The sequence below is a fragment of the Erpetoichthys calabaricus genome, chromosome 12 (assembly GCF_900747795.2).
Source record: "Erpetoichthys calabaricus chromosome 12, fErpCal1.3, whole genome shotgun sequence".
In the NCBI taxonomy this organism is placed as follows: Eukaryota; Metazoa; Chordata; class Cladistia; order Polypteriformes; family Polypteridae; genus Erpetoichthys; species Erpetoichthys calabaricus.
The window spans coordinates 30,825,840-30,852,048 of NC_041405.2; the positions used below are offsets into that span (position 1 = coordinate 30,825,840).

General features: G+C 41.7%; 2 protein-coding genes across 4 annotated transcripts in view; one reads left to right on the top strand and one right to left on the bottom strand.

Annotated features, from left to right (window-relative positions):
- triobpb (TRIO and F-actin binding protein b) overlaps nucleotides 1-18,464 on the top strand; it is a 287,315-nt gene extending 268,851 nt beyond the window's left edge. Inside the window, exon 13 of the mRNA XM_051934846.1 lies at nucleotides 18,455-18,464. The gene's annotated coding sequence lies outside the window, so the exon portion shown is untranslated. The remainder of the gene's footprint in view (nucleotides 1-18,454) is intronic.
- The window catches only part of septin3 (septin 3), a 127,982-nt gene that overhangs the window by 37,848 nt on the left and 63,925 nt on the right, over nucleotides 1-26,209 (bottom strand). For 2 of the 3 annotated variants that reach the window (XR_007936457.1, XM_028815329.2), the window contains exons 1-2: nucleotides 14,174-14,421; nucleotides 307-501 (exon numbers count right to left, since the gene is read on the bottom strand). Coding sequence is in view for 2 of the 3 variants with exons in the window: in XM_028815329.2 (XP_028671162.1) it covers nucleotides 307-481 (175 nt within the window). In the remaining variant the exon portion in view is untranslated. Of the gene's footprint in view, nucleotides 1-306; nucleotides 502-14,173; nucleotides 14,422-26,209 lie in introns of those variants that run through there. The other variant, XM_028815330.2, reaches the window with a different exon arrangement.

The following is a 26,209-nucleotide window of genomic DNA, read 5'->3' on the forward strand; positions in this document are numbered from 1 at the left end:
TGTGAGATTTTTTTACAGTGGCTGGAGTGCCAATCCTGCCACCAACACCCAACTTTTCTCTGTAAATTGGAGGACCTGCTTGCAGGACTGGGGTGCAGATTAGCGTCATACCCAGGACAGAACAATTGCATGTTAAGGGCCTTAGTCAAGGGCCCAATGGAGTAAAGTCACTTCTGGCACTTACGGGATGCCAGCACAGATCCCTAGCAGCCTCAGAGCCACCACTCCGCCCGCTACCCATACCCCAGCTGTAGTATTCTCATCTCCTACAGAATGAAAAAATGAGAAACACACAAACGTGCCTACCGACAACCATGATGTTGAAATCGAATCCTGTCTTCATGGTCTTCTTACGCATTTGCTCAATAATAGTGTCGATACCGACATAGCCCAGCAGTTGTGAGCCCATGCTTATGTTCGCACAGGTGGGCTTTGCCGGCACAGTCGGCTTCTGGCGTGGTTCTGGGACAACTTCTGACATCGCAGCTCTCTCCTGGGAATCTGAGGAAAGACAAAGAATACATTACTAGTGCTTTGGATAGATTGATAAATCAATAAGGCAATCCCATCTGAAAATACTACATTTTACACAGACACAATTACAGAAATATTAGAAAAAAATACCTACATTATTAACTTATCACAGATAATGAACCTATGCACTTTTTGTAAACTATTAACACTATGTGCACACATACTGTAGCTGTGGACATACTATATGTTGTACACTACTTAATGCAGTACAATCAAACAGTGGCACACAAGTAGATGTGTACAAAATGACTGAAAGGTATGAGCATAGCACGCACACACATACACACACTGACTTGAATATTCACTTTAAAAAAAAAAAAAATTAAAATTAAAGTTAAATGAGATTAATGTACACATGGATTCCATCGTAGACCAACACATTTGATTCTCTTTGTGGATTTTACACTTTGCTCGTTTCTCCACAATGTTTTCATTCTGGAGAACCACGTTAGGTTAACTGTCATCGTTTTATTGGGCCCTGTGTGTGTAAGTTTGCTCTGTAATGGGCTTATTTCTACATCTGAGGCAGCCAGGATTGACTTCAGACCTGCAGTGGTCCGTGGAATGAGAAAGACACTTTAGATAATGCGATAGATGAACATTGCATTATATTGCACATACTGTATTCCCAAAGGCTTTGCAACACAAATAATGCTAGCAAATTATTTTACAGTGGTTTGAACCTACACTTTACTAGACGGCTTCGCTTGCCAAATCCCCCGGCCTGCACTACGTGCCAGCCACTTCGTGTCTCTGCCACTCGTGTATGTGAATTTCACTTTCACCAAACAACAAATCTTTTAATTCTCGCGGATACGCCTCTTCATTGGTAAGAAATACTATTTTTCCTAATGACAACACGAATTAGAGGATCTACAAGTCTCCAACTTAAAGTTTAGATCCGAACAATATCTACATACTTATGTCATATCACCTATGTTCATATATTCAATCTCTTTTCACTGTTACATTATTTCACTGAGTAATCATTTCCGTGTTGGCGCTAATGTAATCTTTACTATCAGTTTTTTGAGACTTTCGAATTTTAGTACTTTCATTATCTCTAACCTGCTCTGCATGCGTATTGCGCCATCGTTTTTTGAATTCTTTACGACATTCTACTTTGTCATCTACTCTTTGTCTTTTATTTCCTGCCCCAGGTGTTGGTTAAATCTCTTGGCACAAAGTCTCGTCTCGCGGGTAGTGAAAGTATCACTCTGAAAAAGTCACGTCTCTTCCCAGGATTTTTTTATTATAATAGAGAGACATGTTCTTGCTGCACTCTGTATTTTTCGATATAATCGCCTTAAATTTCAACAGCTTTGCATCATACGCACTGTTATGTGGAGCTACAGGAGCAAAGCAGACATTCAAACTAACCACAGAGTAAGCTGAAATGTGACTATAACAAATGCTGCAATTGTTTTGAATGTATAACATTCTAAAACTTGCATACTTCAGCTGAGGATAAAATTCCTGCCTCACAAAACTCAGCATCCTAGGTTCAAATCCCAACTTTTATCTGGAGGGGAGTCTGACATAGGCGCCACATTAACTGTTGTTGGTGTTGGAACTCTCTGTTAGCCTAGCTCTCTTTCTCATGGGTTGGTTGATTTGATTCGAAGCTAGTTCTGTAAAATTTGACTTGCTTATATGGAATGTTATTTGATTTTTAATAAAGTCAATAAAATGTTTTATAAAAAAAAAAAAAACCTTTGTTGGTATGTACAAGAGTGGCCTCTGATGGACTGGCATCTTGTCTAGAGCCTTGTGTCCACCTGAAACCAAGAACTAGACTAAAAATGTTGTATATATACACAGCATATTTATATTCTGGTCGAATAGCAGCATGCTCACCACTGTTTCCTGCCCTAAGTTTGATGTTTGTCATAATGTTTGGGAATACATGAAGTGAGGAAGTGAATGAATTAATCAATGAATGAAAAATGTATACACATATACTGTATATTTAAAGACACATACAGTACATACACAAACCCCACAATACCCCATATGCTTGATACCATCAGTATTGCACACCGCATAGAAGATGCAACAGCCAGCAGTGTGGGATGGTCAGCCATACTGGTAATGCAATGTGTAGCCAGCGATTTTCATTATTATGAATAAAGCATTGGAATTTCAAGCAGTATGTGAAATAGCCTGTGGTAATCAAGGGCTCTCATTAGTGCTTATACTCTGGCACTGTAAAATATACATATTTAGCTATGGAGAATGGCATTACTTAGGATATGCATATCTTAAGTAGACAAATCACATCATACCTGCATACAACCTCTGCAAACAGAAGCCATGCCACCTTGTGCTTTTGAACAACATCAAGTGGAGCGCCCAACTTTTGTGACAAATGCACACTGTATGTGAAAGACGGCAGCCGCTCCGCTGTTATACTTCACACCTGCGTCGAAGCCTTCCTCCCATCGAGCCCAACATTCTCCTGCTGACAGCTGGGAATCGAAAATCCTTTTGGTAACCTCTGCCACAGGCTCATCGCAATAACGGGCTTGTCCTTATATGGGCGGGATGTCTTCAAATAAACCTTGTCACTTGATTGGACAAGGGCATCCGCCTCACCACCATTAGTGATTGGCTAATGAAAAGTGCATTCATTCAAATTAGGAGATGCAGAAATACAGTAACGTTCTTAGAAGAAGATGGCCCACAGATTTATGAATTTGGATTCTTTATTTTAGAAAAAAACAAAGTAATTTCTACAAAAACATAAATTAAAACCATCACAGTGTATTTATTTAATAAGAAATGAGTACTGACTTAAGTAAGCTTAAGATTCTTATTTTTTAGTGGATGAGTCACTACTGGCAATAATTATGATTTATAAATAGATAAATTAAAGTGTTGGTTTAGCCCTAACTTTAAGCCAGAGATGTAACTTTGCCAGGCTGAAAATCATCTTATAACTTCCAGTAATCAATAACTTTGTTACTTGCAAAATCTTTTTCTGGACAAACTGGAATAATATTTGAAATAATGAAGCCCCATATTTTTAAAGAAAGAGAGAAGAGAATTCAGCAATCTAATTTGAAAGTAGGAGTCTCTGATTTTCAGCATGGCAGTGGCAGAAGGAAGACTTTTCCCTATTGGATCCTTAACAGTTAAGCATGTCTAATTTGATACAAATTCTTCCCAACTTACTCAAAAAGCTTTCTCTATGTAATGTGCCAACCAGGTGAAATTAACTGCAAACGCACAATCATGTGTACATAGAAAACATGAAAAGAAAAAAAAATGAAAGCATAAACTGTGGCTCAGTCTTATATCCATGGAGTAGAACAAAAATTCCAAGCACATCGAAACTTCTCATTTACACCCATTTTTATATACCATTATTAGCTTAAATACAAAGCCAACCTTCACAAAAGTTAATGTTGACTATAAAGATAAAGGAAAAAATAAATAAAAAAGAGGAAGCAAACCACGTTTTTTGGGAAAGTGAGCTCATAAGATGAGACCATTCCTCTAACCTGGATTGTTAGCTAATATAAGCAGACATTATTTTATATAGTACAGTAAACATCCTCCTTTACATTAACATCCACCAATCCATTTTTTAAACCTTCACCTCCCATTAACAGGGCTGGAAGGAGTCAGAGTCACCTGCAGCAGCACCGAATGCAAGGCAAGTAGACCACCCTGAACAGATGCCAGTCTTTTGCATAGCACATTCATGCACACATCCTCACACATAACACGACTATAGCGACACCTATTAAAGTACCCTTCTTTGGATATGGAGTCAAACCAGAGTACCCTGAGGAATCCATGCAGACATGAGGAGAACATACAAAATCTAGATAGTAACAGAGCACCCGTGTCTCTACAGCTGTGATAAAAAACGGCTCCACAGTGCATCATAAGTCATGTCAAGTTGGGGAGCATGCACTGGTAGAGTACGTTGCCGCACCCACCACACAACGAAACAACTCGGGATCCCGGTTTGCAACCCCCCAGGCAGACACACAGTCCAGTCCTACCCTCCAGAAATGACCCTCTATCTGCCACAGCAAGGTGTTACGTGGGCGACTCCTTGGTCTGGTCCAGCCACTCGGGTCCCCAACAATGAGGATCTTATGAGCTGGATCACCCTCAGGGAAGCGCGCCACATGGCCGTAGTGCCATAACTGACGCTCTCTCACAATGCAGGTAATGTGCCTCATTTGGGACTCCATGAGCAACTGCTCATTCGACACAAAGTCAAACCAATGGTACCCAAACATTTTCTGGAGAGACACAGTACCAAAGGAGTCCAGTCTTCATCTCAGGTCACTGGATAGCGTCCATGTCTTGCAACCATATAGCAAGACAGGAAAGCACCAGGACTCTAAAGACTTGGACCTTTGTCCTTTTGCATAGATATCAGGAGCGCCACACACCCCTTTCCAGCGACCTCATGACCCCCCATACTCTCTCAATCCATCTACTGACTTCATAGGAAGAGTCACCAGAGACATGAATGTCACTGCCAAGGTAAGTAAACCTCTCGACTAGGTGAACACTCTCTCCGCAAACAGACACACTGCTGATGGCTGTGCCTAAGAGGTCATTAAAGGCCTGGCTGTTGGTTTTTATCCAGGACCCTTGCAAGTTCAGAAACTTGGACTCCTCGCTCAGTCTCTCGACCGCCCCGATCAGAACCTCCATTGACTCCGTGAAGATCACAGCATCATCAGCAAAGTCAAGATACGTGAATCTTTCTTCACCAACAGATTCCCCACAGTCGCTGGACCCCACGACCTTGCCCAACACCTAGTCCATACAAGCACTGAACAGAGTAGGAGCAAGAATTTTTTACAAACATCTATGACAGATTAAAGAACTTCCTGAGGTTCACACAATGAGTCAGTGCTGGAGACATTAGTCAGCCAAGTGATAATGTGCAGTCAAACACCTCAGCCAAATTAAATGTCCTCCCAGACGCTTCTCAAACTAACAACTACAGTCACTCTGTGCTATAAAGCTGTAATCTTCTTTCTGACAATACTCTTCCTCATGCCTTCTTCTGTCAGCATCTTCAAAAGTATGTTTCAGTATAACTTGTATGAACCTACTGTTTTATTTTTTTGTATTATTTAGTGTATATTTTTATTCTAGCCATCACAATCTGGCACTCAGTCACTCAAATCGTTACACTTGCCCATTTTTCCTGCTTCCAACACATTACAAGGCGGAGCGGTAGCCAGTTCGAATCTTGTAAATACCAGAAGTGACTCTACTCCGTTGGGCCCTTAACCTGCAATTGCTTTGTCCTGAGTAAGATGTCAATCAGCATTACAGCCCCGCAAGCCGGTCCTCCACCTTACAGGGAAAACTTTGGGGGCTGGTGGCAGGATTGGCACTCCAGCCACCATAAAAAACCTCACACTGTTCTAGTGTGTCACCAGCTGCACTTGGGTCCCAATCCTGGTAGTTTGTTGCGTGGTGGGTGCGGCAACGCAGTGTATAAGTGCATGCGCCCCACCTCTGTCTATGTATATATTTTTATAAAGTACTAGCTGTGTAAGCCCATACGGTAAGAAGCCCGGACTCCTGGATACTATTGAAGTCGTCAGAAAAAGAATTGAAATGCAAGAGTCGACATTTTCGTTTTTCAGACGTGTTCGCCCCCCTTGTCTATCAGTGGCTAAGTGAGTTCCTCCCTCTTCGGAGGTATCGTTTTGCAGATGTGCTTGCTTTGCTTGTATATCAGCGGTTAAGTGAGTTTGTATTTCGTTGGTTGTTTCACTTTGGCGATAGAGTCGCTTTCTTTTAGCTTCATGCTGTAGCCTCATCCTTCTCTTTCTTCTTCCGACTCGTTAATTTGGGGCCACCTTGCCGGCTCTTTGAGCTTCATGCTGTAGCCTCGCGCTTCCAGGCCGAACAGACAGACAGACACACTTCCACATGTAGTCGTTTATATATAAAACTAGGGGGCTTTGCTCCCTGCTCGCCTCACTTGCCAACCCCCTGGCCAGCGCTACACGCTAGACTCTTTGCGGTTCTGCCACTCACGTATGGAGATGTGAATGTATAATTTAAACAGATTTTAATTTTCATGTGAAGTGTTATATTTGCATCCACGCGACATATAACTGCCCGTGATTGCATTCCGTTTCTTTCTCTCTATTAAATAAAGTGACATTTTTGAATGTTTGGCTCTGAGATTTGTAAATTGTCTTTGCATAAGCTATTCTAACAGGAAACTGTAAACGTTTTAATATGAATGGCATATCAAGATCTCCTTTATTGTCTACTGTTATCCCCTTTCTTGGATACATCCTTCTTTCAACAGTAATTCGTGCGGAGGAAGACATGACGGTGTTAACGGTTGTAGAAATTCTTTGTGATATTATAAGTTGTTGTTTTCATCTTCCGCACGATCACCACCAACTGTTATAGTCTATTGATACGCATTTAACCAATCTGCTGTGTTACTGATCGCCATTTTTGGTGTTAATTCGTTTCACTTCATTGTTTCTCGGTGCTAGGATTGCCTGTGTACTCATTTCTTTCTGTTGATAACCTTCGTGAATTCTTCAATATGATTTGGACATAATATGTCTTCTTTAATTGGGAACTTAAAGTGAGGAAAACGTTAAAATTTATAAGAGCTGAGAGAGCAGGAACTGCGTCTGTCAAAAAGCATTCACACGAATGAGAGGTGAGAGTACCGTGGTCTTGTTTGAAAATGGTTGTAAGTAGGGCGTGACTTGAAAGAATATCATGTTAAAAGTCTCCGTCTCGCGGGACTTCATTCCAAAAAGTCTCTTCAAAAAGATCACGTCTCATCGCAGGATAAAAGTCTCGTCTCCCAAGATTTTTTTTATTATAATAGAGAGAAACTTATGTTTCCGTTAAAGCTTGGTCATTCCAGTTAAAGGCCACAGCATGTAGTGACATATTTCACCAGTTTATGTCACAATGCAACAGTCAGCCCTACACTGCCAGGCACACTTACTCACATTGGGTCAGTTTAGAGTCACCAACAGGCAGGCCTAACCTTTGTGTCTTTTCATGGAGTACTTTCAGAAAAGTGGTGCAGGCATAGGGAAGAATGTGTAAACCCCACAGACCCAGCTGGGACTAAAAACCATTCTCCTTGAGGTGTGAGGCAGCAATTTTTTCCCCTGTTTATAAATGACTACTTTACCATAGCCAGCAAACTAAATATTCTATATACATCAAGCCATCCATTTTCTTACCCAATTCCTCAGTATAAAGTCACAAGTAACTTGCAGCTTCGGAACCAACTCTGCACATGGTACAAGTCCATTACAGCACACTCACACACACACACACTTGCATGGCCACATCCACTAATGCTGTGCCAATTACCCTGCACATCTTTAAATGTGGAGTGCCTGGAGGAAAGCCCAGGCAGACACAGACTGACTATGCAAAGTCCACAAAAGCAGCACCTAAGCCAGAATTTAAAATGAGGACTCTGGAACCGCACTACTGTTTCTCATTGTAAATGGTAATTTCTTTTAAAAGATGCTGCCCTCATGCTCCTCATTTGAGTTCTCCTACGATTACGTTTCGGGCCAAGTGTTTAACTGATCCCCTTCCTTTAGCCTCAAATTCATTGCACTCATTAGTAGTAGGATGGCCAACGTGCTGTGGTGAATTAAATAGAGCGGTTTTGAATCTTAATAGAAACTTTGTTCCTGTCGCTGTGCTGAATGCTGCAAGTGCTGGCACTTTGTCTTTCTCCAGTAAGCCTCTTGTGATCTCGGCTGGTAGGAAAGGGAAGTTAGGAAATCAATTGATTGATTGCTTAACAGAAACAAAAACTACACAAAGTAACTGTGCAGCAGTGTGCCAAGTAAAACCATTCTGTTAGAGTTAGGGGTAGGCTTAGGGTTAGTAGAAGATGAACTATGGTGAGTTATTATATGCAGGTGGCTAATTTTAGAAATTCAGCAGGCTACAGATTTGTTAGAACACAGTTCACATACTTGGTGTCTGCATTATTTAGACTGCAACAGTAACACATCTTTATGACAGTTATCTTTCTTTATAGTAACCAATAGGAATGGAGTTAACAATTGGCAAAGCGGGAAGAAAAGTTACTTCCAGAAAATATAAAGGGAACAAATTCATAAATTTCAAATTCTTGTCTCAGATATTATCTGACTAATTACACTAGGAAAATATCAATAATTTAATAAATTGCAGGATTCGGTTTTGCCTAAGTAAATATGGACATCACTTGTAGCAGCAGAGCAGAACAGTAGCGTTGGATTGGTGTTAACATTTTGACTTTAGTATTGACACCAGTGGACCTCAGTACTGGTACCAAAATGGTTTTGAAGCAAATTACAGATGAGTCCTACTCCAGCCTGCACAGTGCAGTGCACAACGTCTCGCCTAGCCGGTGCGATGGACTATCTCGCTGCATTATGCACCGCTTCCCTCTCGACAGCCCGTGAAGTCTTGATTGTGTGAAAGTAATAAGTTTTTGGGGGGAGTGCCAAGAAGTCCCAGTTGCATTAAAGAAATGGGGGGGGGGGGGGTGTCCTCGGTAGGTCACAATAGCGTCAAAGTGGTGTGCAGTTTCATGAAGTGTACTAAAAGGACATTTTACCCACAACTAGAGCATTGAGTGTCAAGAGAAGGATGGCAGGGGAATTTAAGAGAAAAGCTGATGTTTACTTGTGGTACTGAAAATCTCAAACTGCTGATACTGTAACATTTTAAAATTGGGTTTTTCAATTTATTTTCTGTACCAGTACACCACACAACTCTACAGCATAGCGGCTAGTAGTCTGGATTGCTGCCTCATGGTCACAGGACCCCAATGTTCAATTCTTGCCTGAACTTATTTTATGGAGTTTGCAAATTCTCCCAGTGTCCATGCTGGCTTTCTCTAGATACTCTGTACAAGATGTCAACAAATTTAACGGTAAAAATTCTGTAAATGGGGAAAGTAAAATACGTTTTATGAAAAAAAGGAAAGTCAGTCAGTCATTATTCAACCCGCTACATCCTAATACAGGGTCACGGGGGTCTGCTGGAGCCAATCCCAGGGCACAAGGCAGGAACAAATCCCGGGCAGGGCGCCAGCCCACCGCAGGACACACACACACCAAGACACTAGGGACAATTTAGACATCCCACCTTATAAGGAGTCAGCTCTCAGCTGAGGTGGTATTGTTCTCTGTGTGCTGAGTGGTACTAAGCTGGTCTAGCAGACATCTTGTGTGACAATGACTGGGCCAGTGACTGTCATCCTGTACTGTAAAAATTGTTTCTTGTAAGTATGTGTAATTCTAATCATTCTAATCATAAATAATTGCACTTTGCTAATTTACTGACCCACAGGTCTTGCTATATGTGTATTTGTACCTTGTTAGTATACCTACGGTTATTATCCATCCATCCATTATCCAACCCACTATATCCTAACTACAGGGTCATGGGGGTCTGCTGGAGCCAATCCCAGCCAACACAGGGTGCAAGGCAGGAAACAAACCCCAGGCAGGGTGCCAGCCCAACACAGGGCGCGCACACCCACACACCTAGCACACATTAGGGACAATTTAGGATCACCAATGCACCTAACCTGCATGTCTTTGGACTGTGGGAGGAAACCCACTCAGACACGGGGAGAACATGCAAACTCCACACAGGGAGGACCCGGGAAGCGAACCCGGGTCTCCTTACTGCGAGGCAGCAGCACTACCACTGCGCCACCGTGCCACCCTGGTTAACTTATATTCTACTGAAAATTACCTGTATATCTTAAACAATACATTTCATTATTTTTTACAGCCAAGTTCTGTAAAATCGATATTTTTCTACCTTCAAAATATGCTACATACCATTTACTGATACAGTTACACTGAAAACATCTGTTCATTTTACAGTGTAAAACTGTTAAATAGCGAAGGTAAACAACTGTAAAATGTAAAACGGTAACGCGCTGTTTCAGTAACACCAAAGTTACGCTATTTGCCTAAGGACATGACCCTTTTACCATATTGTTCCTGGTGACAGGAGGGAAACAAAACTGAAACAAAGTCGGCAGAGTTATTTTTTTATATTTTTCCCTGTGGACTGAAGGTTTTTTTTGAGGTTATGGAAGTTGATTTATGGTGGGTTGTTTTCAATAAGTTGGCACACCTGTAGGGCACCATACACCTCAAAAGCAAACATTACTTCTCCACCAGACAATACACCGTAACCTCTTTAAACATTGAATTGTTTTCAATGTGTATAATTAAATGATACATGTTTGTTATTGGTTGTTGTTACTTTATTAATGCTAACTCAGTACTGGGGTTTGATTCTGACAATACTTTCTAATGGTTTATTGATTGGCATATTTATTACAGTGCATGGATTTCTGGTTATAGTTAAACATTCCCTTCTGTTGGAATGTGTTGTAAAGAAAAAACAGTTATTTACTACAAGTTATATCACAGACCTAAAAATATTGTCACCTTATTTATTACGTTAAAATTCTGGCAACCCAGCTGCCAGTACTTTACTGTAAATTTCACTTTTTTTTAAATTTTTTTTTCACAGTGTGCTCCTTCCATATCTCAAAGACGTGAGTGCCAACTTTTAGGATGTGTGCATGTGCATGCCCAGTGCTGGACTGGCACCCTGCTGAGAGTTGCTTCCGGCCGTGTGTTTGATGCTACTTGGATAGGTTTGACCCCCTCCAGGTCTACACTGAAATAAATGGCTTTAGAAAATTGATGCTTCCAGATTTTTACTGGATTATACTGTACATTCCAGGGTATTCTACATTATCACCATAACCCCCAAACAGCCCTTTGGTTTATCTGTGTTCTAAGGACAATGCAATTCTTCATGTATACCCATTGATCATCTACCACAAGAAAACAATTAAATAGAGAAAAGCTATAGTACCTTTAGTATATTTAAAATCTGATATACAGAATATAAATGCATGCCCGGAGTGTCATGGTGGAAACGTGGGCATGTTGGATACTGTATATGCACTGTGAAGAATGCTAAATGATGTTAAGTACAGTATACTAGGTCACCATCTGATTGAATGGCAATTCTGCTGTGTGGAAAAGGGAGAATAATAAAATAATGTTCAAATTAATTACTTTGTGATTATACTGAAAACCACACAATCCCGAAAGTCTACAGAAGTGCAGTGCAACACACTATGCTGCTGTATAATAAAACACACAAAAACATTCTCCAACACACTCAGTCCAACTCAGGGTTAGGAAGATCCAGAGCCTACCCTAGCAGCATTAGGACCAAGGCAGGAACCAGCCCTGATATGGGAAGCCGCCATCACAGAGCCCATTGACACATTTAACTGCCCATATTCACATATTTGGAATAACCAGTTCAAGTAACACACGAGTCCTTGGGATGGTGAGAGGTGCAGGGCCGTGTTAACAGCATCATAGACCCCCGGGCTAAGTAGTGTGCTGGGACCCCTGTTTTGATATTAAAACAGAAACACACATAGGCATCAGAAACATCGTAGGCCCCCATGCTCCTCGGATCCCCGGCCAGTGCCCATACATTAAGATAGCCCTGTGAAAATCATGCAAAATGTATACAATACAAACTTACAACATAATATCCAGGACGCTGGTGCCAAAGAAATGCTAACCACAATGCCACCTAGTATACTGCAATATGATGGCTCTTCATCTTACTAAGGGGTCACTTATGGGTGCCAATTTTCATTCTGATTAAATTTGTTAGATACCTTTCTTGCTGTTACTGCAACAAGCCACTTCATTAATCAGAGTCTTACCACTGACTATTTTACAACACTGAGAGAATCAACAAATTGCTTATGACGTTGGGAGGATTTAGTAACTTTCTCTTTTATTTTTTTAGTTAAACTGCTACATCATGGTGAACACATGCCCAGGGTAAGACAATAACAGATTACACTTGTCTATTTTATGTTGTATTTTTCCCATATATAACATTACTAACCAAATGAAATAAAAATATAACAAATGTAGAGACTAAATAAAGTGATACAAGCTAAAGCTGTGGCCGGAAAATAAATCTTTTCAAAATTCATAGACAAAAATACACACGCCTTGAGTCATTTCTGATACTGCCCGACAAAGATCTTAGATAGTTTGTTTAATTAATAACGCGTGCCATTAACAGTAAAGAACTGGATTCCAATTAAGAAAACTGCTTGAGCCACACACTAACGGCCAAGTCCAAAATCACAATCCAAATCTGTGATACACACAACGGATTAAATATTTTAGAGGAAAGTAAATTGGATTAATATGTCTAATTACGTCTAGACTTACACCAAATATATTTTCTTGGTCATTCTATAATGATTTAAATAGTTGTTAACAGAGAATGGTGGCGACATGTTGCATGTTGATTAGCACATGCAAGTAAGAATTTCAGTATGCTCCATACATGTGACAATAATGAAACCTATTGGGAATTTATTTACCCTTTCTTTTTCTGGAACGTCTTTATTCAGTATAGAGGCTGTGAGAAGCCAGAACCCAGTCAATAATCAATGGTGGCAAGACAACGGACAAATCTTCACTGGATTTCTGATATTCCATTTGGAGATGATCCCTTACTAGGTCAATTCAGAAAATCTAAGACCAATTGAGACTTCTCATCTTCGTTTTTAATTAAGTAGAAATCCCACGTGAGAACACAGAGATCATGCGAAATCCATTTGTGAGGCATCCCACCTATAGAGATCAAACCAGAGTACACATCTGGCACCCCACGATTCTCAATTGGATGCTACATTTAAATGTATATGATAGATTGATAGACAGACAGACAGACATGGGACTAAAGAGGTTTGTGTAATTGATTAATGACTTACTACTATTTAAAATACTAGAATAGTTCTGCATGTCTATTGTATAGCATTGTTTAAAGCTAAATTATTATTTTCTATTTCTGTGGTTAAATCTAGATTATTACTCTGTAAATCATTATAGTAAATACTGTTTGGATTATGTTAAACAGCGTGAAAGCGAGGTGTAACATGGAATATCAATTGAAGAGTTATAAATGTAGACTATCACTGTGTAAACTATAACATATTTTACTGTGATTACTTTAAATATAACATCAAAGCGAGGAATAACCTGCGGTATTAATTAAAGTGTAATCTTTCTAATTTCAGTTGCTATCTCGAACTCATGTATAATGTTTTATAGTTTTCATTTTAGGGAAAAAACAAACAAGATTCGTTCCGTTATTTAGAATGATCAAGTATAGAGACTCCAATAATAAACGCAGGACCCATCGCAGGACAGTCGTGGTATCACAGAGGCGGGGACGAGATACTGTTTGTCCCGTTTTGCATTAAACAGATTGTAACCAGAGCAAGAACAAAGGCGAGCAAATTAAGCAGCTGCGCTGGTCGCGCCGGAGCACTTCTCGATGTTCACTTGGCTGCGGTGATTTGAACGAGCCGAGCATCCTCTTCCTCTTCCTCATGCGAGGCTCATCTCCGTGTCGCGCACGCAGGCTCACACACCCTGCCTCTGTGAGTGAGGCCGTCTTCGGCGACTCACACAGGCAGCACACGCACACTCACTAGTGCTTCCCTCTCACACCAGCTATCACATTCGCTCATTTTTGTTTCATTTCCGTGCAACGCGTGAAATACCTTCGCTGCTGGTTCCTGTGCTTCCGCAAGTCGTGCAAAAGGCGTCCCTCTTTCAGCTTTATTTTCGCCCTCCTCTTTTAATTGCTATTAGCGACGTTTCCCAGAGCCGCCAGCAGAGCGCTTCTTTGTGCCACTGGCTCGCTCTCTTTCTCTCTCTCTCTTGGCACGGTGCTGGACCTCTGCCCAATTTCTTTAATCCGCTAGCTTGTCAAAGGATGCTGTGGCGTCGGAGCACGTGACTTTCTAATCCCCGCCCTTAAGTTGCTTCTTTCAGAGCCGTCGGAGATCGCACACTAACTCTAACAACCCCCACCCCTCCGGTCCTTGCGGTTGTCATAACGACGGGATGAGAGTGTCCATTCCCCTCAGTGATGCTCAGCGCCTGCGCGCAGTGATTCATGTACTTCGCATTAGTCTGTGGGAAAATGCATAGCGACAATCAACAGAAAATCACGGGGAAAATAACATGACAAATAAATGCATCCTAATGAATGCTTGCTTTCCTCGACACTTAATACTTCCCCAAGCTGTGGTTAGAGCATATGCAAGTAAAGAGTTTTTCTGTACTCTGTATATGTGACAATAATTACCCCATACACCTTTATTTACAACCATACTTCACTGTTATTTCAAAGCCCTCTTCTATTTAGAGAAGCTTGTAAAGTTAATAAATATTTTTAGAATATGATTAAGAATGAAACGTCTTGACTTAACATTCTGTAGCTGTCAAAACAGACCTCAAAATTCAATATGTATTTTATATCCACCCATTCATCCGTCCCTCCATTTTCTCACCTGCTCCTGCAGCATCAGACAGAATCAGGCACAAGGCAGGAACTACCCCTGGACAGGGTGCAAGTCTGTTAATACACAACTGCACACACACACACATTAGACTTATTAACGTTTAACTGAGTTACATTTGGGAATTGCAATAGTTCTCTCGTTGGAATGCTGTGACCCCCAGAGGTCATGCGAAAAGATAAAATATATCAAATCAAAAACCTAAAGGACCATTCAAAATCCTACAGATTTTTCTAAATCATTTACAATATACTGCATATGGCTGGGAGCATGCACATTGCTGCACCCACCACATGACAAACCACCAGGATTGGGACCCAAGTGCTGACTGGAGCAGTGTGAGGTTATTTGTTACGGTGGCTGGAGTGCCAATCCTGCCACCAACCCCCAAGTTTTCCCTGTTAAGTTGAAGGACCTGCTCGTAGAGCTGGATGCAGATTAACGTCACACCCAGCACGAAGCGATAAACCGAAATCCCCGCTCCCACCTCAAGTCCAGTTTTTGGCACCAATATAAACGGCTGCCAGCTTTGCCCATCCAAACACTGTACTGTTTGCCCAGCTTCTTCAGATAATTTTGTTTCCTCCACGTGGGCCAGTCTAGTCAGTGAATAGTCACTACTACACATCCTCAACTGGATGGAATTGTGGGCTTTGCCTCTGCTACTCCAGAGAATTTAGTCTAGTATGACTTTAGCGACATGTATTGGGCCGTTGTCCTGGTATAAAAGTCCAAGTCACTTGGAGATTGCAGCAGGTTCTCTTCCAGAGTGTCTGTGCTGCCCTCATTTTAACTTTTGCTTGTATGGCTCTTTGACCTGGGGACTTACACTACCTGAGCAAGTTATTAGGAACACTTGGTCACCTGATGATCCATGAGATGATCTAATCAGCCAATTATGATGCAGCAGTGCAATGCATCAAATCATGCAAACACAGGTCAGGCTCCTCAGTTAATGTTCACCTCAAACACCAGAATATGTGACCGTGGCAGGATTTTTGCTGCGAGATGGGCTGGTTTGCATATTTCTGCATCTGCTGCTGTCCTGCACAACATCCCCTAGAGGTTACAAAAACATCCAAGGAGTGGCAGTTCTGTGAATGGAAATACCTTGTTGATGAGAGAGGTAACTTAGATAACCACTCGATCCAATTGTGGTGAGCAGAAAGGAATCTCAGAATGCACAACACCCAGGGCCATCTTAATGTATGGGCATTGGTTGGGGGAACACGATGTTTCTGATGACGTAAGTATGTTTCTGTTTTGCTATCAAGATAGAGGCCCCAATTGCCTGGGGGACGGCCTATGATGTTGACAAGATGACCCTTTGTGAAACCTTGAGGCAGATGGGCTACAACAGTAGAAAACCATCTCAGGTTCCACAGCTGTCAGCCAAGAACAGAACGCTGAGGCTGCTGTGGGCATAGGCTTACCAAGACTGGACAGTAGGAGACTGAAAAAATCTAGTTTGGTCTGATGAAACTCAATTTCTGCTGAGGCACACAGATAGTGGGGCAAAATTTGGTGCCAACATATATTGTGTCAATAGTTCAAGCTAGTGGTGACGGTGTAATGGTGTGGGGAATGTTTTCTTGGCACACTTTGGGCCCTTTAATCAATCAATCAATCATCACCATGTGCATCTCTTCATGGCCACAATTTACTCAACTCATTAACTCTTTCCGAATGAAGCCTGCGATCATTAAGGAATGACTTAAACACATTGACTGTATGGTAGGCAGAATACTCACTGGGAGTATTGGCCTTGGAACCCCTGCAGATATTGTTTTTTTCTCCAGCTTTTTTTCTATGCTTTCGGCCATCTGACCTTATCATGGTACTCATCTGTAGAGACCTACAATATCCATCCATCCATCCATTTTCCAACCCGCTGAATCCGAACACAGGGTCACGGGGGTCTGCTGGAACCAATCCCAGCCAACACAGGGCACAAGGCAGGGAACCAATCCTGGGCAGGGTGCCAACCCACCGCAGGACACACACAAACACACTCACACACCAAGCACACACTAGGGCCAATTTAGAATCACCAATCCACCTAACCTGCATGTCTTTGGACTGTGGGAGGAAACCCGAGCACCCAGAGGAAACCCACGCAGACACGGGGAGAACATGCAAACTCCACGCAGGGAGGACCCGGGAAGCGAACCCGGGTCTCCCAACTGCGAGGCAGCAGCGCTACCACTGCGCCACCGTGCCGCCCCCGACCTAAATATGATATTGCATATAGGGACACTACTTTTTTGAAAATTTTATGTCTATATTATGTAGGCTCATATTTTTCCTTGTCTTCTTAGAGAGTCAAGGCTGGGGGGGGGGCGTCAAGAAGCAGGGCCAGTTAAAGCCCATTACGGCACAACTTGTGTGATTTTGGGCTATACGAAAATAAATTGTATTGTATTATATATGGATTTATTTCGTTACTTTTCTCTCTATTATAAAAAAAAATCTTGGAAGGCTGGAAGGAGACGAGACGTGATGTTATCAGAGAGACACTTTCACATCCCGTGAAACGTGTCTTTATTCCAAGAGATTTAACCACACCCGGGGCCAGAAATAAAAGACAAAGAGTAGATAACAAAGTAGAACGTCGTAAAGAATTCAAAAACATTGGCGCGGTACACATGCAGAGCAGGTTAGAGATAATGGAAGTAGGAAAATTCGAAAGTCTCAATAAAAGAATAATAAAGTTCAATCACATTAGCACAAACAAACAGAAATTATTACTCGATGAAATAATGGAACAACGAACAGAGATCGAATATATTGTTTGGATTTAAACTTTAAGTTGGAGACTTGTGATTCGTCTAATTTGTGTTCAATCAGGGAATAAAAAAAGGAGCGTTTCTTTCCAATGAAAAGGCATATCTGCGAGAATTAGAAGATTTGTTGTTTGCTGAAAGTGAAATCCTGTAAGAGAAATCATTTCTCATTTGTGTGAATACTATTGTCAGACACATTTCTTGTAGAAATGATATTCACTCACGATCAGTTATATGTTGCGTTGTCACAATGTAATTCCAAACACGGAATCAAAATTCAATGTGATATTGATGAAAAGGTAAAAGCGAAAGAAGATCAAATATATGGACATAGGTGATATGACAGAAGTGCGCCACGCAACATGCAGATCAGGCAGCACAGTAGCAGCAGCAGCAATCCAGCAGCTGATCGAGCAAAGAGGAGGTAAAAAAAAATGTGTTTCCCATTGTATCACTGTTTAAGAGGGGGTTTCGGAGGAGCGACTGCATCTCCTTCAGGTGCGTTCAGCCCCCCTCTTCACAACGTGAGCGGCAGAGATGCTAAGTAGCTGGCGCATAGCGCAGCCATGGAGAGGGGGAGGGAGTTGGTGAGTGAAGCGAGCAGGGGGTGAAGCCCCCTAGTTCATTATTATTTTTAAGTAATTTTATATGTTTTTTTCTTTCCTTGTAACCACCCCTTTGACATTTTGTAAAGCACTTTGAGGTACATTCTTAGTAAGGAAATGTGCTATAGAATTAAATGTTGTTACTTTGTAATGGCAACTTCCAGCTCCATAAAGCACCAATGTCACAAAGTAACATCTCCAACTGGTCTCATGAACATGACAATGAGTTCCGTGTTCTTCAGTGGTTCAGTTCAGTTCAGTTTTTCAGTGGCCTTTCCACTCACTGCATCTGAATCCAAAAGAACACCTTAGGGATGTGGTAGAATGGGAGAGTCACAGCCCCAATGTTTAGCTGACAGAACTGTGACCATGGACCAGATCTCAAGGGAACGTTTCCAACACCCTGTGGGGTATCCATGCCATGAAGATCTGAGGCTTTGAGGAGAGCAAAATGAGGCCCTACCCAGTACTGATATACAACACTGTATGTTCCTAATAATTTGCTCAGTGAGTGGATGTCCATTATTTAATGCTGTACTTTGTGTGCTCAGGGTGATGCGCAGCCTGTTCTAACTTGAAAAATAAGAGTTCAAACTAAAAACGTAAAGTTCATTAGACCACAGAATCAAGATTTTTTTTTTTTTTTTGGTTTTAGGATTTCCTAACTAACCAAAGTTTAAGATGACCTTTTATCAACAACTTTTATGTTGCCACTTTACTGTGATGTCTTGCTTTGTCAAGTCATATTTATAAATACACCGTGGCATCACAAACACACACATACAGTTAAGAGAGGCTTGGTGTTGTGCGACAGAAGCACCCTCACAGTTAAGTGGCCAGGTTTGCTGCCAGCTGATGGACGACGACTTCCTTTAGTGTGTCAACAGAGGTGGCAGCAAGCAATCCCAATGTACTTGTGTCTGCATCCCACCTCTACTGTCTCAGAGAGGAGACTCAGAAGGGTCGAAGGGACGTCACCCTGAGTGGTTCCTCACTGGTGAAAACTGTATACAACACACATAGTATATTTACTTCTGTTTCATATAAGGAAAACTAATTCCTCTAGTAGACCGCTTTATGGCATCCCTGACTAGTGTGCTGTTCTCACCCTGATACTCATGTTTACAGGATGTCCTGTCCTCCATAGATTTCTACATTTATTTTCTATTTAATGGCTTTTGCAGTGCCTTCAGACATTTTCAAAGTCTCTAAAATCTGATGTTCTTTTTCTGGTTGGATCATTTCAAATAACCTGATCCCATATTTCATCTGAATGTTTTTCATGATGTAGCTCCAAAGGCTTCCTGTGGGACTTCACAGAACATTTTGGGCCAATGCTTTAAAGAGCCAACCGCATATGTAGTGTGAATTAGACAGATCTCACTCTGTTTTTGCTGCTAAAATACAAATATTCTTTTTCTTACCTCTGCTCATTATGAGGGCCTTTTGTGGTAGCATTTGAGAAAAAAGGTGAGAATGAATCCTGGGTAAAGTGCAAGTCCATCCCAGGGCAAACTAATGCGCTCCTCCACACTCACTCACAATAGGCAAACTTAGTGTGATCAGTTACCTCCACAGCCTCAGAATACGTGAAGAACACTAGACGACACCCCAGGCAGAATGAGCGAGAGCATGCAGACTGCACACAGGTACTATGAAGGTCAGGATGGAAACCAAAGACTTGGGGCTACGGTGTGGCAGCACACACTACTGAAGCACAGCATACACAGTGCGTCTGTGTATGCTTGTATATATAGTTGGATTGATTGTGAAGATGTTACATCTGCTGCCCCACAAAGACCACAGTTTAATACGTGGTGGGCTGGCCACTTACTTTGAAGGGTTACCTTTGACATTTATTATCTTCTATGTCTTCAAAGACATGTAATGTTTGGGACACAGCAATGTCAGGTCTATTAAAGTCATCATATTTAGGACTTTGTCGCACATCCCTTGCATTCAATGACTGCTTGAAGTCTACGATCTTCTCTGGTGATGCTCTGCCAAGCCTCTAATGCAGCCAGTTTCCGGGGCTTGTTCCCTCAACTTTTCTCTTCAGCATATGGAGTTTTCTCTTCTGCTCAGTTGGATTGAAACTGGGTGACTGGCTTGGCCATTCAAGAAATTTCCACTTTTTAGCTTTGAAGATCTCCTTTGTTGCCTTAGCAGTATGTTTGGGATCATTATTTTGTTGTAGGGTAAAGCGCCGTCCATTGAGTCAGGAGGAATTTGGTGGAACTTGAGTAGATCAGATATTTCTACACACCTCAGAATTAATTGTAACACTGCCAACAGGACTCTCATCATCAATGAAGAGAAGTGTGTCAGAACCTGTGGCAGCCATAGATGCCTAAGCCATAACACCCCCTACCACCTTGTTAAACAGATGAGGTGGTCTGCTTTGGATTTCGAGCAGTTTCTTCTCATCTCCACACTTTGCTCTCGCCATCACAGGTTCATCTTTGTCTCGTCTGCCCACAAGACCTTTTTTCCAGAGTTCTGCGGGATCTTTTAAGTCCTTTTTCACAAACTGTAATCTGGCCATCCTGTTTTTGTGGCTAACTAGTGGTGGGCCTCTTGCAGTGTGGCCTCCACATATTTGTTCATAAGGATTTCTGCTGATAGTCGTCTCTGGCACACACACACACACATCTGCGTCCTAAGTCAGACAGGCGTTTGAGGCTTTTTCTTTGTCACTGTTGTCAGCAGTGAGGGTCTTCCTTGGCCTACCAGTCCCTTTGTGATTGCTGAGCTCACCAGTGCGTTCTTTGTTCTTAATGATATCCCAGACAGTTGATTTATGTACTCCTAAGGTTTTACTGATGTCTCTTTGGTTTTGGTTTTATTCTTGTTTCTCAGCCCCATAATGGCTTCTTTGACTCTAACTAGCACAGCTCTGGTCCTCATGTTGAACAATGGCAACTCCAGACTCCAAAGGGTAGAAGCAGGCCAAGGTATCTTATGAAGGCATGGAGTAATCCCAAACACCTGTGACACTAGTTGTCCCAAACATTATGTCGCCATGTATAAAAAGTGTTGACATATCTACATGGCGGAGTGGTGGCTCTGAGGCTAAGGATCTGCGCTGGCATCCCAAAGGTTGCCGGTTCGAATCCCCGTCACTGCCAAAAGAGATGCTACTCTGCTGGGCCCTTGATTAAGGCTCTTAACCTTCAATTGCTCCAGGGGCGCTGTACAATGGCTGACCCTGTGCTCTGACCCCAAGGGGTATGCGAAAAGATGCATTCCACTGCGTGTTGTCCTGTATAACTATATATGTGACAAATAAATAAAGAATTATGGTGTGACTGAAATGTATTCAAATCCCATTAAACGAAAGTCTTCAATGTTCACTTTAATCACAAAGTCTGAATTGTTTCATTTGTTATTTTAAACTGTGGAGCAGAGGGGTAAATCAAAGAAAAACGTGTCTTTGTCCCAAACATTATGGAGGGCACTGTACATAGTAGCAGAATTGGTGACTGTGAACTGACCCAGTATGAGTGACTGTGTGTGCGTGTAAATGCGCCCTGTAATGGACCAGCACCAAGTCGAGGGTCGGCCCCCATGCTGCCAGGATTGACTCTGACCCTGTGATGTACTGTATAAAGGAGGACATGGCTGAGGACTGGTTCATAAACAGTGGAACTGAATTTATAAAACATGAACTTGAAAAGTTTTTCAGGCAAGATAAAATACTGATACATTTAAATTTACAAATATTTTTTGTGAAGCTAAGTAAAATCCACCTGTTGTTTAGCTCTGTATGACATTGAAGGAAATCACAACAGTAGCGTGGGAAAATCTGAATAAAACACATCTACTTACTACTATTACAATTACAGGGTAATTCTAATGGGTGGGCACCAAGTTATCATGTCTTAATAATGAAGCAATCCAAACAAAATAAAGTACTCCTGGATAAATGTACAAACGAGTGAGGCGCGGCGCTCTTTTTGACTTATTTGTGAATGAACTGGATGACCGTGAGATCATTGAAGTTTATTTCCAGCAAGATGGGACAACTTGTCACACGTCAGCTCACAGCATGACACAAACTCAATTGCTTTTTTGACAATCGGGTCATTTCAAAGGGACTATGGCCACCTCGTTCCCCAGATTTCTTTCTTTGGGGAGCATTGAAAGGAAAAGTGTACAGGAATAAACCTCGTACACTGAAACAATTACAGCGAAACATTGAACAGGAAATTGCTGCCCTCACCCCTAAAGCGCTTGCGGATAGCTTTGCCAATATGGAGTGCCGTGTCCAGAGGTGTCCTTAGTGGTGTGCAGGGCCTAAGTAGCTGACCAACCCAACGTGGGGCAGGTTACGTCAAATGCTGTTACCGGTATGTGTAGACTGTATAAACTTGCGCGCAAATTTAATAAAAATAACGTTAACATACACCAGATTTTCTCATTACAATATTCATCTAAATTTTTGCAGATTAACACATGGACTTTATCAAAATATAACGATATAATCTAATAAAAAAGTGCAATTCATAATTCATGACAATACCACAACAGTTTGAAATGGATGCGGTGTCATGCGCAAATTACCAGGGCCTCCTCTAGAAAATGTACCCAAATTGCAAGTATCCTCTGAGTCTCGATATGCAGGATGTCATAGTCATAAATCACATTGATGTCATGTCAGCCAGTTATCATTAGCAATACAGGCTTTTGTGCATTAATATTCGGACTATGGAATGTTTTCAAAGACATACAATACATGTACAGAATTTGACCTTAAAGAGGGATTTTAAATGGGTTCCTCTTAGAAGCATCTCAGATATATCTATATACTGGACAATATAACTTGACAAATCCGCTCGAACGGGACATGTGGGCCTCAACAACGGGTTCCCCTTAGGCGCGGGGCCTGGGGAGGTCGCCCCGCTTGCCACCCCCCAAACGCCGTTCTTGGCCGTGTTGATCTGTCTTTGCAAGAAGAAGGGAACCATTTTCAATACCGAATGTGATTGGATCATTTACACATCTTTCAAGATATGCACTGTATTTATTTTGTTTCTATCGGTTCATTATTACGTGAGTAACACATCATAACTCGGGGCCCTGCCCATTAGAATCTCCCTGCACTAATGATGATAGTAAATTTTATTCTTAAGACACTCAAGGACACTGTAGATCAGGGTGGACTGCACACCAATGCAAAGAGTTGATGTTTGTAGAATCAATTCTTATTTTTGTCCATTATGGATAGCTTGCTTACCTGTGAAATTTCAACCTGATTGTGAAACATTTAGAGGTTGCTCCATTCTGAACATTTTATTTGTATATTTACTACGTACTCTTGCGTAGGGTTCTTAACTGACTAAAAGTGATTAGAAAACTATAAAGAATGCATCTGAGAATATTCTGGTAATAAGATGGAGTTCCCACAACATTCTAGTAGTAAGATGAAGTTTCCAGAATATTTTAGTATTAAGTAGGAGTTTCTGCAGGCAGGGTGGAATGGGTGGAGAAGAGTGTCAGGAGTGATTTGTGACAGACGGATATCAGCAAGAGTGAAAGGGAAGGTCTACAGGACGGTAGTGAGACCAGCTATGTTATATGGGTTGGAGACGGTGGCACTGACCAAAAAACAAGAGACACAGCTGGAGGTGGCAGAGTTAAAGATGCCAAGATTTGCACTGGGTGTGACGAGGATGGTTAGGATTAGAAATGAGAACATTAGAGGGTCAGCTCAAGTTGGACGGTTGGGAGACAAAGTCAGAGAGGCGAGATTGTGTTGGGTTGGACATGTGCAGAGGAGAGATGCTGGGTATACTGGGAGAAGGATGTTAAGGATAGAGCTAGCAGGGATGAGGAAAAGAGGAAAGCCTAAGAGAAGGTTTATGGATGTGCTGAGAGAGGACATGCAGGTGATGGGTGTAACAGAGCAAGATGTAGAGGACAGAAAGATATGGAAGAAGATGATCCGCTGTGGCGACCCCTAACAGGAGCAGCCAAAAGAAAAAGAAGATGAAGAAGGAGTTTCTGCTGTAGCCCTTTTTAGTGACAGTCTCAGCAGAAACAAAGGAAAAGATGGTGCAAAGCCTGCAGTGGCCACCATTACCAGACATTCTTTGATGTCTTAATCTGACAAATAAATCCGAACAGCTGGCGTTGGAGTGTCTGGTAACAGAAAGAACAACATCCTTCATTGATGGAAAAAGGCAAAGAAAAGTCTCTGTCATTTCTCAAGAAACCAACTAGAACAGTGGACAGACGATCCATTCTTCAACAAATTTTACAAACTGTTGGCTCACAGCTGAAAGAAGAATACGTCTCATCGAAAAACACAATGACAGTGACAAAGGACGAGGAACAGAAACAAAGACAGTGTCTATATTGTAGGTCTGCTGTTCAGTTCAGATGACACAAAAACTACCAAATTGTGTGGCCTCTAAATGTCGTTTATTTTCTTCAGATTTTGTGTGTTTGTTATAAATATAATCAATAATAAAACTAGCCTTGTGAAGCACTTGGAATCCGTTTTTTTTTTTGGACCACCCTACTATCCATAAAAAAAGTTTCAAATGGAAACATACAATAATAAAACAAATAGATAACATAAAACAATCAAAACTGCAAGAAGAGACAATGGGCACATAAACATCTGTTTAAACAGAAACATCTAGAACAAGGGTGGCCAACTCTGATCCAGGGGGGCTGCAGTGGCTGCAGGTTTTTGTCTCAACCCACTTGCTTAATTAGAAGCCAATCCTCATCAATAACAGATCTTATTTAATTTCATGGCTTGTTAGTGTTTTAACTCCACCATGTCAGTTTATTCTTAAATCATATATTTGTTTTCCTTTCTAATGATACATGTGTCATCCAAGTGAATCCACTCGAAGAAGGATTTTTTTTCAGCAAATCGCCATGAATCTTCCTGGCTTTCTCGCATATGACCGCCTCACTTACGCTATCCACTGCAAGTTGCTTCTTGTCCAACTACACTAGCAACAGTTTTTCCACCTCTTCCAGCACTTGAGGCCTCTGCTTGGTTAACATTATAACTCCTTTTGCAACATCAGCTGCTTTGTTAGGCCCTGTATACGCAAACAAAAGAAAATGGGAAACGGAGAATGGCAAATCATTGGCGCGTACGAACGCGCGTAGGGAAACTGGCCGCCAGTGTTTTTGTTCGCCACCAGAGCGTGTGGTCGTGAACAGATGCAAAATTTTGGCAAACTTTTTTGATTGTAACCTGATTTGTACGTGTTCGGAAACGTTCGTGACCAGAGGTTCTACTGTATATGGCTCTTTGTGTCACAAAGACAGAATGAGTTCCAAAAATAGTTGGGATACCAACCCAGCCAACTCTATTTAATTTCAAAAGCAACTTGGGTGCGCAGTGGTGCTCAAAGATACAGAATGCTGGAATTCACCTCCAGTTCACCCTCCGGTGGTCATTCTGAGTGTCAACTGCATGATAACATGCATACAAGACTACAAGATCACACCCCACCCTTAGGGTTGGGTTAGGGTTGATTTCACCCCACAGTATTTTTAGTCAACCAATGAGAAACATGTGTACCAAGTTTCATGAAAATCACTCCAGCCATTCAGAAGTGATGCTGGAACACACATACACACACACGCACACGCGCACACGCACACGCACACACACACACACACACACATTGACTTTTATAGATATAACAGATTAAGGATGGGGGGCCAAGGGAGTTTAAGACATTGTAGTAATGGCTGCTGCTTTGGGGCACTAATGTACTGGTGAGACATGAATGAGATGATATTATGTGTTGTATTTTACCTGTGAAATTGCTACAACGTTCTGAGCCTGTGCTCTATGAAGATCGCTATTCAAA